The following is a 15,981-nucleotide window of genomic DNA, read 5'->3' as shown; positions in this document are numbered from 1 at the left end:
TTGGCAAAAATGACCCAAACTAAAACTTTTACCCAGCTTTGTTTCCACAGCATACCTTCGGGGACTGGATTGTAAATTTATTAAAACATTATTATAATCAGGATCCTAGACCCAAAGCCGTTTACCCATATTGCGACCCGTGATCCGATTAATAGCCTTGGACCACAATCTTCGCGTTTTGTTTGGAATTGATTTGTGATCTTTATATATCTTACCATTACTGGCTTCACCGACGCAACTAATTATGGTTATACGATCTGCAAGATACGAGTTGATAATTAAACGACCCGTCTTCACCATTATATACTTAATGAAAATCCAATTAAACCTGCAGTAACCATCCATATAACCTCACCATCAGTAGCCCCTAAACTAATTTGATTATCATCGTCTAAAGCCTCTGTTCTAATCCCGTTTCTAGCTGTCAGCCTTGGCTCGATGTTCTTCGTCAAATCAAAATCATATGAGGAACTCTTCTCATCGCATCTCGAGAAGCTTGGACTCATTTAACTTAGTTTATATCACCGTTTCATTATCATTTGTTCTACTTTATCAGGTGAGTACCACATTCCCCCATTTTACTTCTTTTTCCACGTTTTGGGGACATATGCGTAAATATATTTCTCATATATACTTATACTCAAAACTGCAACTATTGTCTTATGTATTAACAACTTATACCTTACATGTTTATCTACTTACTTGCTTTATATGCTTTCGCATTCGGAGAGGTCCAACATAATCGCACAATAGTATGATCATACGCCAGTCGTTATAGCATATGTACATTTAAACTGGTGTGTTGCTCACTCAACATGTGTTGTTGACAAAATTCTATTTTATACGCATATGCAGGATATCGTAGAAATTTAATGCAGATTGGTGAATACTCAGTAAAGAATTTAAGTTAGAAAATAATTAATCAAGATCATTTGTGATATAAGTTGTATTGTTGTATGTGTATTTGTTTGTATTTGATTTATTTGAAAACTTAATTTAATTAATAGATATTGTTATTTAAATAATGTTGCATGATAGTAACCTTTGAAAAGCAGTGATCAATCAGTTTGCGCCCCGACATTTCCGCCGTAGGTTGGGGTGTGACATTCCATAACTAAATAAATATATAAAATAAAATTTAATTAGGCGTTAAACTAGAATATTAAAATGAAGTTGTTTTATAAAAAAAACGACCGTTCGTCACCGATACAATAAACATAAAGGTGGTACCCCACTAAAAGTTGTGTAAAATCATGACCAACGGTTTGGTTTACGATTTTTATAATTATGGGTCGTATAAACATAACAGGACTATAAGAGGTGGTTGGTCAATTATAATTTTCTTCATGTTGTTTACGCTTTAAATTCATCGTTAATGCTATTTTATACTTCTTCTACCATTCATGTGATTCCTTTTATAAATGTATTTATTTTGTCAAATGATAAGGCGATGTCTAAAAGATCAAAAGCTAATCTTATAAATTCGGAGAATGATGTTTCTAACAAGAGTTATACAATAAAGTATCATTCGTTTACCTGTTTATAATTAAATTATAGGGGATACATATTTATTCTATATTATTACAAGTAACATATAAGATTGTACATATTTGTTTTAATGTTTCAGTTGATGCATCTACAGGTTCGTTGTCATACATTTCAAATGGTATTCCATTATTATTTAATTTAACTTGAATTTAATTTTACAAATAATAATCTAAATTTACTAAACACATTTGTTTTAATTCCATCTTAATAGTTGCCTTTGTTACAGTCTTTAATACGAACAACGCCTATTCCGATGCCGCTGAAAAAAGAAAACAATGAAAACTCATCCTTAATATAATAAACAAAAATATACTTATGTCACTTGATACCTAATTTGACCATCTTTGTGTCACTTGGCACTTCAAGGTTCCAAATAAAACTATATCCCATCTCATATTGCTCCAATGAGAAATCAAAAAGAAAACCAACATTTATAAAAGACAAGGTAATGCATCCGACTTATTATTATCACTAGACTGTGCATGAACTATTGTGTACATCTACTCAGTTTTAAAAATATTTAATGTTATCCCAGTTGTTGTTTTCAGTTTGAAAGCTGGTTTGCGAACAACCAACCATTTTTTTTGTTTTTTTATTTATTTGTTGGTTGGACGGACAATATGGTCCAGTTTCTAAACACTACTTTTACCTCAAATGGGTTAAAATATTAAATGAGTTGAATTTTATTTGTAACAAAAATCAAAAAGAAATATTTGGATATTTATGAATTTCCGACATGTATATATATTTTTTCATATTGTTTAATATGTAATTAATATACCGTATAATACATATTTATATAAACAATTTAACACATTTTTTGTATTTCTTATAATGTCGTCGTTTGAATAAATTTATTTATTCCAACCCGTGTTGCACACAAGTACGTAACCTAGTATATATTATATCAAATACTATATAACATATTTTTCTTCCCGGTTCACATATAACTAACGCTTCGATCCACCATGTCAAAACTATACTGGGCACGAAAGATATTGGTAACTGGCAATAAAGACGACGATTCTTCTATGCCGACATCGGTAGCAACCACTTCAACATCCTATTCTTCAATCTTCATATTCTATCTTTTTTTTCCTGCAAAATGCCTTATTGAAGAAACCTTATATTTCCAAGACATAATTAACATGCTTTGACATTGTTTTATTGTTACCGAGTCTCTATAATGTTAAACCTTAGACAAGTGAATCAAGAACACCAAACACGATTTTGCATAAAACGTTTATGCGACTTTTTCATTAAAAATATACAAGAACAAAACTTTCTACCTTAACAAAAGAAAACTAATGTTGGGTTTATATATCACCCACAATTCTAATCATACTCAAACTAAGAAACTTAATCATACTAGACTTCTAGTTTATTTAATAATTAATAAAAGATAACTATGACACCAAGTTAATTAACTTGGTACCTGAACTTTGGATATCCATCAAACCGCCCCTTGAGATCTTCCGTACCACCCTAATACTTTTTGTATTAACCATTCGGGTCCTTCAAGTTGATGTTACACCAAGTTTCACACTCCCTCTAAATACCAACTTCCATTGTTCCTTCAAGATCTTTCACACCTTGTAAAGATCGAACCTCTTTGAGCTTTATTCTTGGATTCGACTTCATCACGCTACCGGTAGGATTCTCTCTCCTTGTGACAACTGAACTAGTTTCGAGATTGCCACTATTTGGAACTGCATTACCATGTTTCGGATGGGAAACAACTTTTGCTTTCTCAACTTCATGACCAACTATCATGGTACTCAAAGCAATTACTTCATCCCCACTCAATGCATGCTACCTCTTGAACTTAATCCTTTGTTTATTCGTTTATTCGGATCACCTGAACTTTGCATGAACCTCATGCAAACTCCAACATCAACTTTGTTAGTTTATAGCGTTTCTATTCCACCTGACCACTCGTAACATGAGACGGACATATCTCCGCGTGCACTTCATCCCACACAATGTCTTTCTCGTCTTGTTAAGTTATTATCACGGTTACGTCTTAACCAACCGTACTTTCATCTTCAACCACAATTTCCTCATCGTCTTAATTCAAAATAACAATAGATGATTCCAAGGTTCCTTTAACTTATTTGACTTTGGCACTACTTCCTGACTTGTCCACCAACATGAGCCTTCTTCAAACCATTCATCTACCAGATTCGGTTTGAATTCGGTGTCAACTGCATATTTTTCTTGAACCTCGGCCATATTGGCCTCCACTTACCATGGTTCTTCTTCTCTAACAATAACTGCATTACCTTCCTCCCTAGGTTCTCAACAGAATTTTGCCATATGCCCTTTTTGTCCACATGGCACCTAAAAGGAAACTGCTTTGGTTGGTACCTTGATTCCTTGTCTCGGTTCTCTTCATCCGATGTATCTTCTTCAGAGTTGTCAAGTCGACTCTTTCTGTTCCATTCTTTTTTTTCGGTCAGTCACGTTTCTCATTCTCCCAATATTTACCCTTGTCTTTCTCACCATCACGATTCTTATTTTTGTAGAACCGACGCTTCTCCTTCCTTCCGACATACAAGGTTTCGCTCTCGGTTTTAATTGACACCCCGACTAACTGTTTTGCTAAGGCTTCTTGTCCGGCAAGTATATTCTCGAACTCGGTAATACTCGGTTGGGTCGCTCACCCTTGAATAGCAGTTACGAAGCTACGATACTTCGGCCTTAAACCGTGGATAAGTATCTGCTTCATGCGAGCATCGCTAACCCGAGATAGTGGATAGAGTTCTCCAATTTCGCGACCCAAATTCTTCACCTTGCAAAAATATTGTGCGATAGGAATACCACCTTGGAAAATCGTCATTAAATCACCTACGACTAGTTGCAATCGAGCGTCGTTCTTCTTCATAAATATGGTCTCCAGCGTATCCCACGCTTGCTTTAGGTATTCAAGTTCTTGAATGTGATCAAGAACATCATCAACAACCGTTGTCTTGATGATAAACATCGCCCGGCCCGCTTTCACCTGTCACTTCCCGATACTACTGTTAATATCGTTCGCGGGTTGTCTCGTCACAGTACCGTTCATTACATGCCAAAGATCTTGATCTTGAAGATACGATTTGATGCACGTCGACCATTGTTTATAGTTGCTCTGGTTCAAATTCTTGATTCCTCCTACAACTTGTAACTCTACCATTGTTTCTGATTCACCAATATTGGATCGAATCTTGCTACAATCGGCTCTTTTCTTCTTGATCAAACAACAACCCTAAACAATAGTTGCTAATTATCGGTTTCTTTAAATTAAAACAACCCCTGTTTGCAATAATAATAATACTCAGAAACACGGATGGCCTTACGGATTCTTCTTGCTTTTCTTTGTTGAATATTGAATCAATAAATCCAATTATTTGCAAGTCACAACAATAAACCTTAATTGCAAATCACTAAAGAAAAAAAAATAACTTTCACCTTGATTACTTGTAGTCCAAAGAAACACAGAGATGATTTTATTTTATTTTCTTCTTTCTTGAGATTCGATGAGCAGCACCACAAAACAGAACCCCATTAATATATTGCTTCTATCGAACAACCAAAAAAGATAAACTGGCCGACCTTTTTCAAAAACTTCTGCTCGTTCAAACAACCAAATAAACCGTACGGACTAGCTTCTACTCGCTTGATTGGAAATACTACAGCAATCAAGACTTGTCGTCGATCGGAAACACGAGCCTGGATCGTTATGCTCTGGTACCAATTGTTAAACCTTAGACAAGTGAATCAAGAACACCAAACATGATTTTGCATAAAACGTTTATGCTACTCTTTTCAATAATAAGATACAAGAACAAAATATTTTCTACCTTAAAAAAAGAAAACTAATTATGGTTTATATAGCACCCACAACTCTAATCATACTCAAACTAAGAAACTTAATCATACTAGACTTCTAGTTTATTTAATAATAAATAAAAGATAACTATGACACCAAGATATTCAACTTGGTCCCTGAACTTTGGATATCTATCAAACCGCCCCTTAAGATCTTCCGTACCACCCTTATACTTTTCATTAACCATTCGGATCCTTCAAGTTGGTGTTGCACCAAGTTTCACATATAAAACTATAGAACACAACTAAAACCATCCACTTTGACCTGGGGAAGAAAAACTATGGACAAGATAATGTCGAACTTTAATACTAGTAACCATGTTGCTCTCTTCCTAATGTTTATACTAAAGTAACCAAAAATAGGAAGAAGATATAAGAGAGCTAAGAAAGGGCATCATAAATAGAAATCGAGTCTCATTACCACCAAAGGGTCTAACATGATCAGGGACAAGAGTTGCAACTGATCAAGCTGATGTGCTACCAATCAAGCTTCAAAAGACCAAGAACTGGTTTTCTATCGATCGTTGAACTTATGATAAAGAGCAAGATCAAGTTCCTAAGAGCAATCAAAGGTTCCTAATAACAAAGTTATTCACATAGGAATGTAAAATATCAATAAGAGAGTTTATATCAAATATTCTTATTTTACTAATAACAATTATCATTATTTGAATTTTATCATGCACATATATAACTTTAACTAAATAAAGAAAAAACTTAGTATTCAGTGATTTTTTAACGTTTAATTCACACTTAAAACTGTATTTGATATAATTACTTAGCATATGACCATTTAGGATTTATATGTCGATAAAAGTGTTATATTATGGCAGGTGGCGGTATGTGTTTCAGTGTTTAATAACCTATCAAACACTTACAATAGATTTAGGTTTGTGGATCATGTGTATAACTATTATACATATGACTGTTCGAGCTCAACAAGGGTTTGCAGATTTATTAATCTTGTAATTCACTTGGTTAATTTATATTTTATTTTTAGTCTTGCTTTGTTCTGCTAACTTCGTTACAAGATGTAAGACCAATACAAGGACAAATTCAAGACTAAAGATAAGATATAATTAAGATTAACAAAATCAACTACAAGACCAACAAGTCTACCCAATACATATGCAAGATCATTGAATAAAAAATGAAATTCGATAGGTGAAAAATACCTACCAAACAATTTTTATAGATTTTTATGAAACAAATTAACCGCCTTTGAAGATTTTTATATATGAAAACGAATGTTCATAAAAGTTTTTTAATCTTCAAATATACCTGCAAATATTCAAATTACATTTATTAATTTGGTTGGAGAAAATAAGATTATAGAAGTTGAAGTCTTGCAACATGCTTATGAGCATTGAACTGCCAAACTAAATGCATCCATGTAAAACTTGACAATTTGAGAAATTGGCTCTTAATTTTTCATCCACTTAACTATACCGAAATTTTCATCCATATGGTCAACGTTGTTGCTTTAGTAAGATGCTAATACTCAATTATACCGTTTAGGAAATTTATTTTTATTTTTCGAATTGAGGACCGTCTATGAATAACCTTCAAAGATATTTGTTTTTTCATCTATGGGGTGTTGGGGATTCTTAATTTTACCTCTTTATAGCTTTTTCCATAAGTTAATAAGTTATAACATTGTAACTTTTAACTTATCCCCTCACAATAACACACAATATCAAACACCTTTTAACTTTTTCAAAAGTTAATAAGCCATAAGCTGCTTAAAATAAGCAAATCCCAATCCCCCTCCCTCTTAATGCTCTTCCAAAAGACCAATTGCAGACCAAGCTTACTAAGAACCCTTTTCATGTCTTAACTCTCTTTCATATTGCATTATCAATGTCAAGTGACTCAAGTCAAGATTAAAAATCCAAAGATATATTATTTATTAAAAACACATGTATAATCTTCTTTGTTCTTTTGTACCCGTGATCACTAAAATATTCGTGGAACAAGAATTAGTGATGACCACTAAAAAGTCTAAAATTAGTGATTACTAACAAGTTGTTAGGATTATGATCTCAATTGACTTATGGATACGTTAACAGTTCTCATAGATTAAATATTGAAAGCTGTAAGGTGTGTTCGATCACTAATAATCTAATATCTACAGAATCATTGTATTTTGATGACATCCTTTTTCTCCTTGACTTTTCAATTACTTGTAAGTTTATGTGTGATCTCACAAGAGTTAAAAAAAACTTAATTGACAAAAAAAGATTGTATTCACCGTTCTTTTGTTTTCTTACATTATAACACGTATTTTATTAAGTTTTATAATGAAATTATTATTTTTGAAACTTATGATGTTAGAAGTCTTTATAGTCGACTTTATGCGATATTCCAATAAGATATTAACAAAAGAGGATATATTAGATAAGGTAAGCGATGAAGGTTGGTGGCAGCGAGGGGCTTGTGCTTTGATAAGCTACATTTCTAGGACAGATACATGACATTAAACACTTTTGTATAGAAGATCCTAAACATGAGTGGCTAAAGTAGTAAAGGCTAAATTGATGTATACTTTGATGTAATAGTCTAGATTGATCAATAATGATAACACTAACAACTAGTGTTGGCGTTATTTCAAGATTTTGGCAATGGTGCAATCTTTTAATCAACCTTTTACACACACAATCAACCACTAAAAATCTCACATGTTGTGCATGATGGGTACGAACTAGTGTGGGTCAGCCTGATGTAGTTGCTCTAAGTGACCTAATGCATCAAGGCTAAAAGGCATATGATTTATGAAACATTTGGCGTTCTCAAGCAGCCCAACCCAGCCCATCTAGAAACATCAACCCTACAACTGTGAGTGATGATGATTGGAAACATGCACATTTTCATGTTCATAGATCATTAATCATTTCCCTAAATATATCTTACGGTTGTGATCAAGCAAGACAAGTATTGATATAGATGAACTTAATTCATGATTATATTTCCATTGCGCATTGTCTATTTTCAAAATGTGTTCTTACAATCTTTCTTAAATACTAGGTTATTAACCCGTGTACAACACGGGTAGAAATATGGAAATCGTCTAACAAACACGTTTAATATAAAAGGACAACATAATTTGTAATATATTTTTTTGGGACGACAACATGATATTTAGTTGTAAATAAGACTGGTACGAAAAAAAATGATCGTCAAACATAAAGTTAAACCAAAATAACATTCAAAGTGCAATCTTTAAAAACATAATCAAAAGTTGAAAAATGTAAAATTCATAAACTACAAAATACTTCCTTATAAACCTTAGTTGTTTTATTTGTAACTTTACCTTCTTTGTCTAATATAAGTATTTTAACACCGTCTCTACTCTTCACTCTTGATAAAGCTAAATAAAGTTGACTGTGTGTAAACACGAGTCTCTCATATATATGTCAACTTTTGTTAGAGAATGATCTTAACTTTTATTAATGGTCATTGTAAAACAAATTGAAACTGGAAATTGCATTCTTTTCAATTTTAAACGAAAGTTTTTTTAATCCTAGTGAAGCTTTCCTAGCAATCAACACCATGTTCTCATCAAGATAAACATCATATTTTAGAATACAAATCTTAGCCTTATTGATATCCTGTTCTTACAATTCTTTTTTAATATTATAAGTACATGAGTTGCAAAGTCAAAACAATGTTGATGTGTTAAATATACTTAATGGGCTATAAGTAATCACAAAGAATAATTAAAGACACTATTATTGATGGGCCTATTTATACGAACATTTTACACTAGCAAGCTCACAACGGAGCTCATATTAGCTCATTGAAAGAGCAAACGTAAGTTGGTTCAAACTGATTTTTAGGACTGTTTAAACGGTTAGACCCGACTATTTTACTTAATACCTTATCCGGACCTTTTACCCTTTTAGGAAAAAACGTAGACCCGAGACCCTACCCTCTAAACAATAAAAGGGTTGGGTATAGATAAAGGTTTCATGGGTCCAACCCTTTACCCTTTAAGTCAGTAATCGCATCTCTTTTTCTACATTTACTAGTTGCATATCCCATATATAACTTTAATATATTAATCATAGAAAAATTGTACTTTAATTTAATAACATAGTAAAGTATAACTTCGTAAGTTTATCAACCGTTTGAAGTGATGCAAATAATGTTCACACTCACAAATTACATGTAGAGAACAATTCAGTGATTTCCATATACATGTTTTCAATCAATAGTATGGCCCTCTAATTTTATTTTTCTTAGTAATTGGAAAATTTCTGATGAATCATATATGAAATACAAGTCTCTCCTAAATTTCATATTAATCGCGAATCTGATGTATATCTATCTAGAAACTAGTAAACGGGTCAAGAGTTTGAAAAACGGTCGGACCCTTGAAACTCTTTTACCCTTTAAGGTGAAATTTAAATACTCTTTACCCGACCCATATTATATATTCGGGTCTAATTAAGGGTTTTACGAGTCGGTTAACCGGGTTTCAAGGGTCCGACCATTATCTTGCTCACCCTTACTGATTTTACTTGTAGAGTTTTTTTTTTACGTACGAGTTAAAAAAACCCGAACCAAGAATCGGAACCGGACTCAATAAAAGCTCTGATATCGGGTTTTAAATACACGAGTTTTAACTACCTGACCCTGCCCGTACCAAATGGATAGGTTATGCATTTTAGTACCAAAACTTGTACCCGGAACCGGACCCAATTTGTACCCGCTAATACCCAAAAACCAGAACCGGTTCTATGCCCGTAACCAGGTTTTTCCAATACCTCAAACTAGGTTTTCAAATACCCGTTCTTTACCTAAAATTACCTAAAAATACCCAAAAAATACCCCAAAAAAGTGCATCGCCTTAGAAATCCCTATTTATACCTGAAAAATCCCAGTAAAAAAAAACCAAAAAAATTTTCAATGCCCGAAAATAGGATATTCATATACGTGGTTAATTTAGAATACCCAACTCTATACCCGATCCGAACCCGATACATCGGATATGATTTTTAGAGACTACATCCAAAACCGGTTCCATATCCGAAACCGGGTATTAGATAACCCGATTTGTGCACATCCGGATACAAGTCACAAGCTACTTAAACATCCTAGATTAGTGAACGTGACTGGGATTAATCGGAATTAGTCCGTATTAAACAGGTCTAACTAGGATTAATCCGCGCCTATTTGAAATGTTTTCAACCATGATTACAAGCGTTTCATATGAACTCTTTATAACATTATTTACATTAAATAATAAACTCAAAAGTTGAATTTATTTTAATTAAAAAACTAAATTCAAACCATTTTGCATATAATGAAATATATTAATTCCAATCAAATGATTAAAACTACATAATCAAGTTTCAAATTTTAAATCAAGAATCCACAATAAGTATTTGAAAATATGCTATGTATATATATGGAAACTAATTAATTAAAATCTCATTTGTTTTAGATTTTATTGTTATGGAACTCGGATCCAAACACCTATATGTGTAATTACTCATACATATACATTCATTTTTTTAATTAAAACTGAAATATATTATTTACACTTTAATCATTAAAACTATAAACTGAATTTAAAATTTAAAATTAATAAACGTTTGAAAATATGATAAGGAAATATTTGGATTCCATAACTATTAATTAGATTTTGTTGTTATAAAAATCTACGTAAGTTTGTTGTTAGATTTTGTTGTTATTCAAAACCCTCATCCCCGTGTATATATATAAGCACTTAGGCTAATAACTATTTAGTCATTGTAATCACAATTCACACACATGCAACATATTATTCGTAGACATTCTGCAAAAACATGAAGTCGACAATGGACAAACTTCCATCACTCACCGTCGATCATACTCGAGACACAACACCTTCATCTACTCCGGCAATGTTCTATCGGAATCATATGTTGTGTCAAGAAAGGTAACATATTAAAGATTTAGGTTATTGCCTGTAAAGAAGTTATAACTTATGTTTTCGTATATTATAATAATAATAATAATATTAACATTGTTACTATGAAACTTAGGTTATTGCCTGTAAAGAAACGTTGTTTTGCAACTTTCGAAGACAAGAATGATCATTCTCTCCAACAAGCTAGTTAAAAGGTTTTATCAAGAAAGGTATGTGTATGTAATTTATATATAATATTATATTATAATTATTTCCAGTTTTTATAAAAAGGTTATAACTTTCATCGTATACTAACGTTGCATGTTATGAACGCAGGTACTTGCCTATAAAGAAACGTCGTTTTGTTATTTTCGAAGATGATTAAGAAGTTCAAAAGTTAACGATAATCAAGAAACCTGAAAGCGTGTTGATGGAGAAGAAAAAGAAGAGGAAGATGCCGAAGACGATGGTGTGTGGACAGGTGGCAAACAACGATTCAACCGACCGGTTGAAGTGGTTCATCACCGGTGAGATGTTCGGTCTAGACATGAAGTTGGTGATCCAGAAACCATTGTACGAGAGTGACTTGAATACAACTCAAAACAGGTTGAACATGCCGGTTAAGCAACTGGTGACGCGCCCACACGAGTTCTTGACTGTCGATGAGATGCGGGTTATTGAGGATGGTAGTAAAGACGGTATGGAGGTTAAGGAGGTGGGTCCGACGATGAGGATGCACGAGAAACCGCTGAGGTTGAAGACTTGGCATATGAAGAATACCAACAACTTTGTTTTGAAGACAAAATGGAATGAGTTTGTGGCTAGTAATAAGATGGCTTTGAAGACTTACACGATGATTCAAGTGTGGTCGTTTCGTAAAGATCGAGAGTTATGCTTCGCTATTGTGCCGGTGGTGGGGGAGAGACCCTAAGCTGCGAAACTGTTGTTTGATGGCTTAAGGAGTTCGCGTATTTTGATGTTCTGCTGTTTCTAATTGTCTAACTAGATTTCGTGAATTAAATGGATGATATGTAATTTCAGTAAGTTTTGATTAAAAGTTGATAAGTCATTTATAGTTTGGATAATGAGTTGATAATGTGTTCATTAGATTCGATTAATGATATATGCATGGATGATACCTTCTGTTCATATTATAATATTTATGATTTGTTGATACTTTACAAACTGATGTTCAATTATTTCTTTTGTGTTTCTTTTCATTTGGGTACTAATATATGAGGCTTTACATTCGGATGGAAAGTTAGTCAATATAGTGGGGAGCTGGAAAGCTAACCCTATATAATGAATGTTCTTAAAACAATATTTGGTTCTAAACGGGATTAAGTTGAAATAATTGTTTAAGAAAAATGTATTAAAATAGGTTCACTTAGTATATTTATTTTTATTACGACCAGCTGCGGCGAATGATCGCGAAAATGGTGGAGAGGGTTGTGGGTGGTTTTGGCCTATTAAACTCCGTATTTAAGTTAGCAAGTGTTATAAAACTGATAAGTTTTGTCTTTAACTTATTTTAGAATTTGAGTTTAGACTGAGGGGTGTGGGGCTTCAACGGGGGCGCTAGAGCCCCTTCGCTCGCGCCCCCAGGCGCTAACACCACACCACCAGGCGCTAGCGGGGGCGCTAACGCGAAAAACAATGCAGGCGTGAGCCGGTTAGCGGGAAAAGAGAGAGGGCTGCACGGGATTTGAGGGTTTTTTGACCGTTGGGAGCCGAAAAAAGCCAAAAAAAAATTTATTTTTCCTATATAATTATACCCAATTTCACCCATTTTTATACCAAAACTTCAAACCTTCACCCAAAATCAATTCATCTTCTCAACTTTTTTTTTAAAAAATGGCTGGAAATTGGTACCCAAACCTTGATTCAGATTATATTGACGATGATTTATGGTCGTCACCGCACCAACCGATGTTTTATTCGGAGCCGCAAGAATCATCCGGCTTTCAACCATCCAACACACAACCATCTCCTAACTTTGTTGTTCCGGAGACACAAGAATCACACGGTGAAGCTACGGGACCAAAAAGACGCGTCCACCGGAAAAAACAAGTTGCAACGGACGGGTCGGGACCGGCTTCGACTCCGAGGACGAAACGGAAAGCCACTCCGTGGTCATCGGATGAGAAGGAAGCCTTGTGTCGGGCTTGGATAGTCATTTCTGAAGATCGGCGTTGCGGTAATTGTTTTAACGTTTTTAAAAATGATTTTTAATAAAAAAGTTAAATAAAAAAGTTAAATGGAAATCTAATTTATTTATTCATTTTGCAGCCGACTACCAAAAGAGCAAGATTTTTTGGACAAAGGTTAGGGAGACGTTCTACATGCTCGTTGGGAGTACAGAGCGGAACGCCGATATGATTTCGGGTCGGTGGTCCGAAATCAGAAAATTTGTCGGTTTGTTTACTAATCTTTTCAACAGGAACAGCGGTCGTATGAGACCAAGTGGCAGTGATGATTTGGCGGTTTACAATTTCACGGTCGAAGAGTGGAAGCAGGAGTGTTTGCGGAGGATGGGATGGTGAAGACGTGGGACGATTTATTGTTGTGGGAGAGGTTGAAAAGGTGTTCCAAGTGGGTTGAGCTGGTGGCGCCGGACTTTGATGCGGAAGTAAGGGCGAAACGGACTAAAACTAGCTCGTCTGGAGCGTATAGCACTTCAACCGGGTCGGATTGCCGCGTTGGATTCGACCTAAACATTGCGGAGGAGGAAACGTCTTCACCGCCGAGGAGGCGGCCATTGGGAAGGGACGCCAAGGGAAAAAACCGGCTGAGGGGAAAGCCGTAAACATCGCCAATCTTGTTGAATCCCTCAATAAATTCAACAAAACCATGGAGATGGTCTCTTATGACAAAAAGGAAAAAAGTCGAATGAGAGATTTGGACTTTCTTACTAGAGACTTCAGTAACCTAAATCCGGTCGATCAAATGCTAATGGAAAAGCAAAAGGAACGTATCCGAAAGAGGTTGATCGAAGAAGACCAAGCCGAAGAATAAGAATAATGTTTTTTTAAGTACTTTAATTTTTATTTTATTTTTAGATATTAATGTGTTTTTTTTATTAATGTGTGTTTTTTTATTAATTTATGAGTTTTTTTAATAATACGTTGTTTGAATATATTTATAAAAAAATTAAAAAAAAAATCGCTGGAGCCCCTCCACACCAGGGCCAGGGGCTCCAACGGGGGCTCCAACACCCCCCTTATCCAGTTTCTCTCTCTGCCACACGTCATAATATTATTGGTTGGAGCCCATTAAAACCCCCATTAAAGCCCCCCACACCCCTCAGCCTTACCAAAATATGACGACACATAGCGTTAGCAGCCTACATACTTGATAGCTAGCTAGTGATCTAAGACTCTAATTCTTGTAAACTAAATAACCAAATAGATCAGGGCTAAAAGGCATATTAATTATGAAACATTTGGCATCCTCAATAAGCCCAGCCCGGTCCGGCCCAGCTAAAAACATCAAGCCTTGAAATATTCATGACCTTCGTTCATAATTCATTTATCATTTACCTAAATATATTAAATGTGCTGTTGTCGGGCAAGGCAAGTATTAAAATAGATTAAATTAATTCATGACTATATTTCACTTCATTGAACATTAATAAAATGTGTTTTTAAATATAATATCATTTATAAAAATATTAGTACATGACTTGATGAGTCAAAATTTATTAGTAGGCTACACTCACAGATGCTTGGATTTCTTTATGTGCGTTCTTACTGATGGCCCTATTTATATAAGCATTTGACACTTGCAAGTCTACAACCGAGCTCACATTGGCTCATTAAATTGTAAGAGCAAATACAAGTTGGTTTAAATTGATTTTACTTTTGAGTTTTTTTTATCGTACGAGCTACAAATAGTGGTGCCAACTTGAGAAAAGGTCATTTTAGTTCGGGTCATAATGGGTACATATCAAAATGAGTCTATTATAAGAAACTAGTTTTAGAGCCCATGTAATACACAGGATATTCCAATTTATTAAGTTACAAATAAAGCAATACATAATATATATAAAAAATGTATTACATCTATGTTTGTATCATTATACATAAATTGATTTTATTTATATCACAATAAAATGTATGTGTGTGAACCCTTGGGTGGGCAAAAGTGAAATTGCACTAATTTTGACGTTGTTTCACTAATCTCATGAAAATAACATTAACAGTGGCGGAAGGTTAATCAGATATCATGTGGCGGCGTTGATAGCCGAAAGACAAAGGTACATGCACCAATCGGGGTATCCTGATGGTTGAGTGTTATGTACCTTATGTCCAAGGCTTGATGCAAAACTACTATCGAGTCGGGGGTCTCACCGGAAGCAGCATCTCTATTCCTCTGGGGTAGAGGTAAGACTGTCTACATCTTACCCTCCTCAAACCCTACCATAGCATTGTTATTGGTGTGATTTATTAAGTACAATGATGATGATGATGATGATTTTATATCACAAAATGATTTTTTCAAAAAAAAATGAACTTAATATAAAAAATAATGCACGTGAAAATACATACCCAAGAACACTCTACATATTGAAAATTTATTCTCAATATTATATATTTATAATTAAAAGAAATTTGGTTATGAACCAATTTTGGAGAATACTCTCATATAATAATAGTTTAGAGCTACGCAAT

General features: G+C 34.1%; 1 protein-coding gene across 1 annotated transcript; it reads left to right on the top strand.

The window, feature by feature from the left end:
- Nucleotides 1-11,741: 11,741 nt before the first annotated feature.
- Nucleotides 11,742-12,242, top strand: LOC143529895 (B3 domain-containing protein At2g32645-like). Its single transcript, XM_077025578.1, has one exon. It carries the CDS (start codon nucleotides 11,742-11,744, stop codon nucleotides 12,240-12,242), a length of 501 nt encoding a protein of 166 aa, XP_076881693.1.
- Nucleotides 12,243-15,981: the final 3,739 nt, after the last annotated feature.

This window comes from Bidens hawaiensis, unplaced genomic scaffold, assembly GCF_021521415.1.
Source record: "Bidens hawaiensis isolate Kalapana, Puna unplaced genomic scaffold, B.hawaiensis_p1.1 tig00008762_1, whole genome shotgun sequence".
Classification (NCBI taxonomy): domain Eukaryota; kingdom Viridiplantae; phylum Streptophyta; class Magnoliopsida; order Asterales; family Asteraceae; genus Bidens; species Bidens hawaiensis.
The sequence above is the reverse complement of the archived record's forward strand: the minus strand, read 5'-3'. Positions and strand labels throughout refer to the sequence as shown.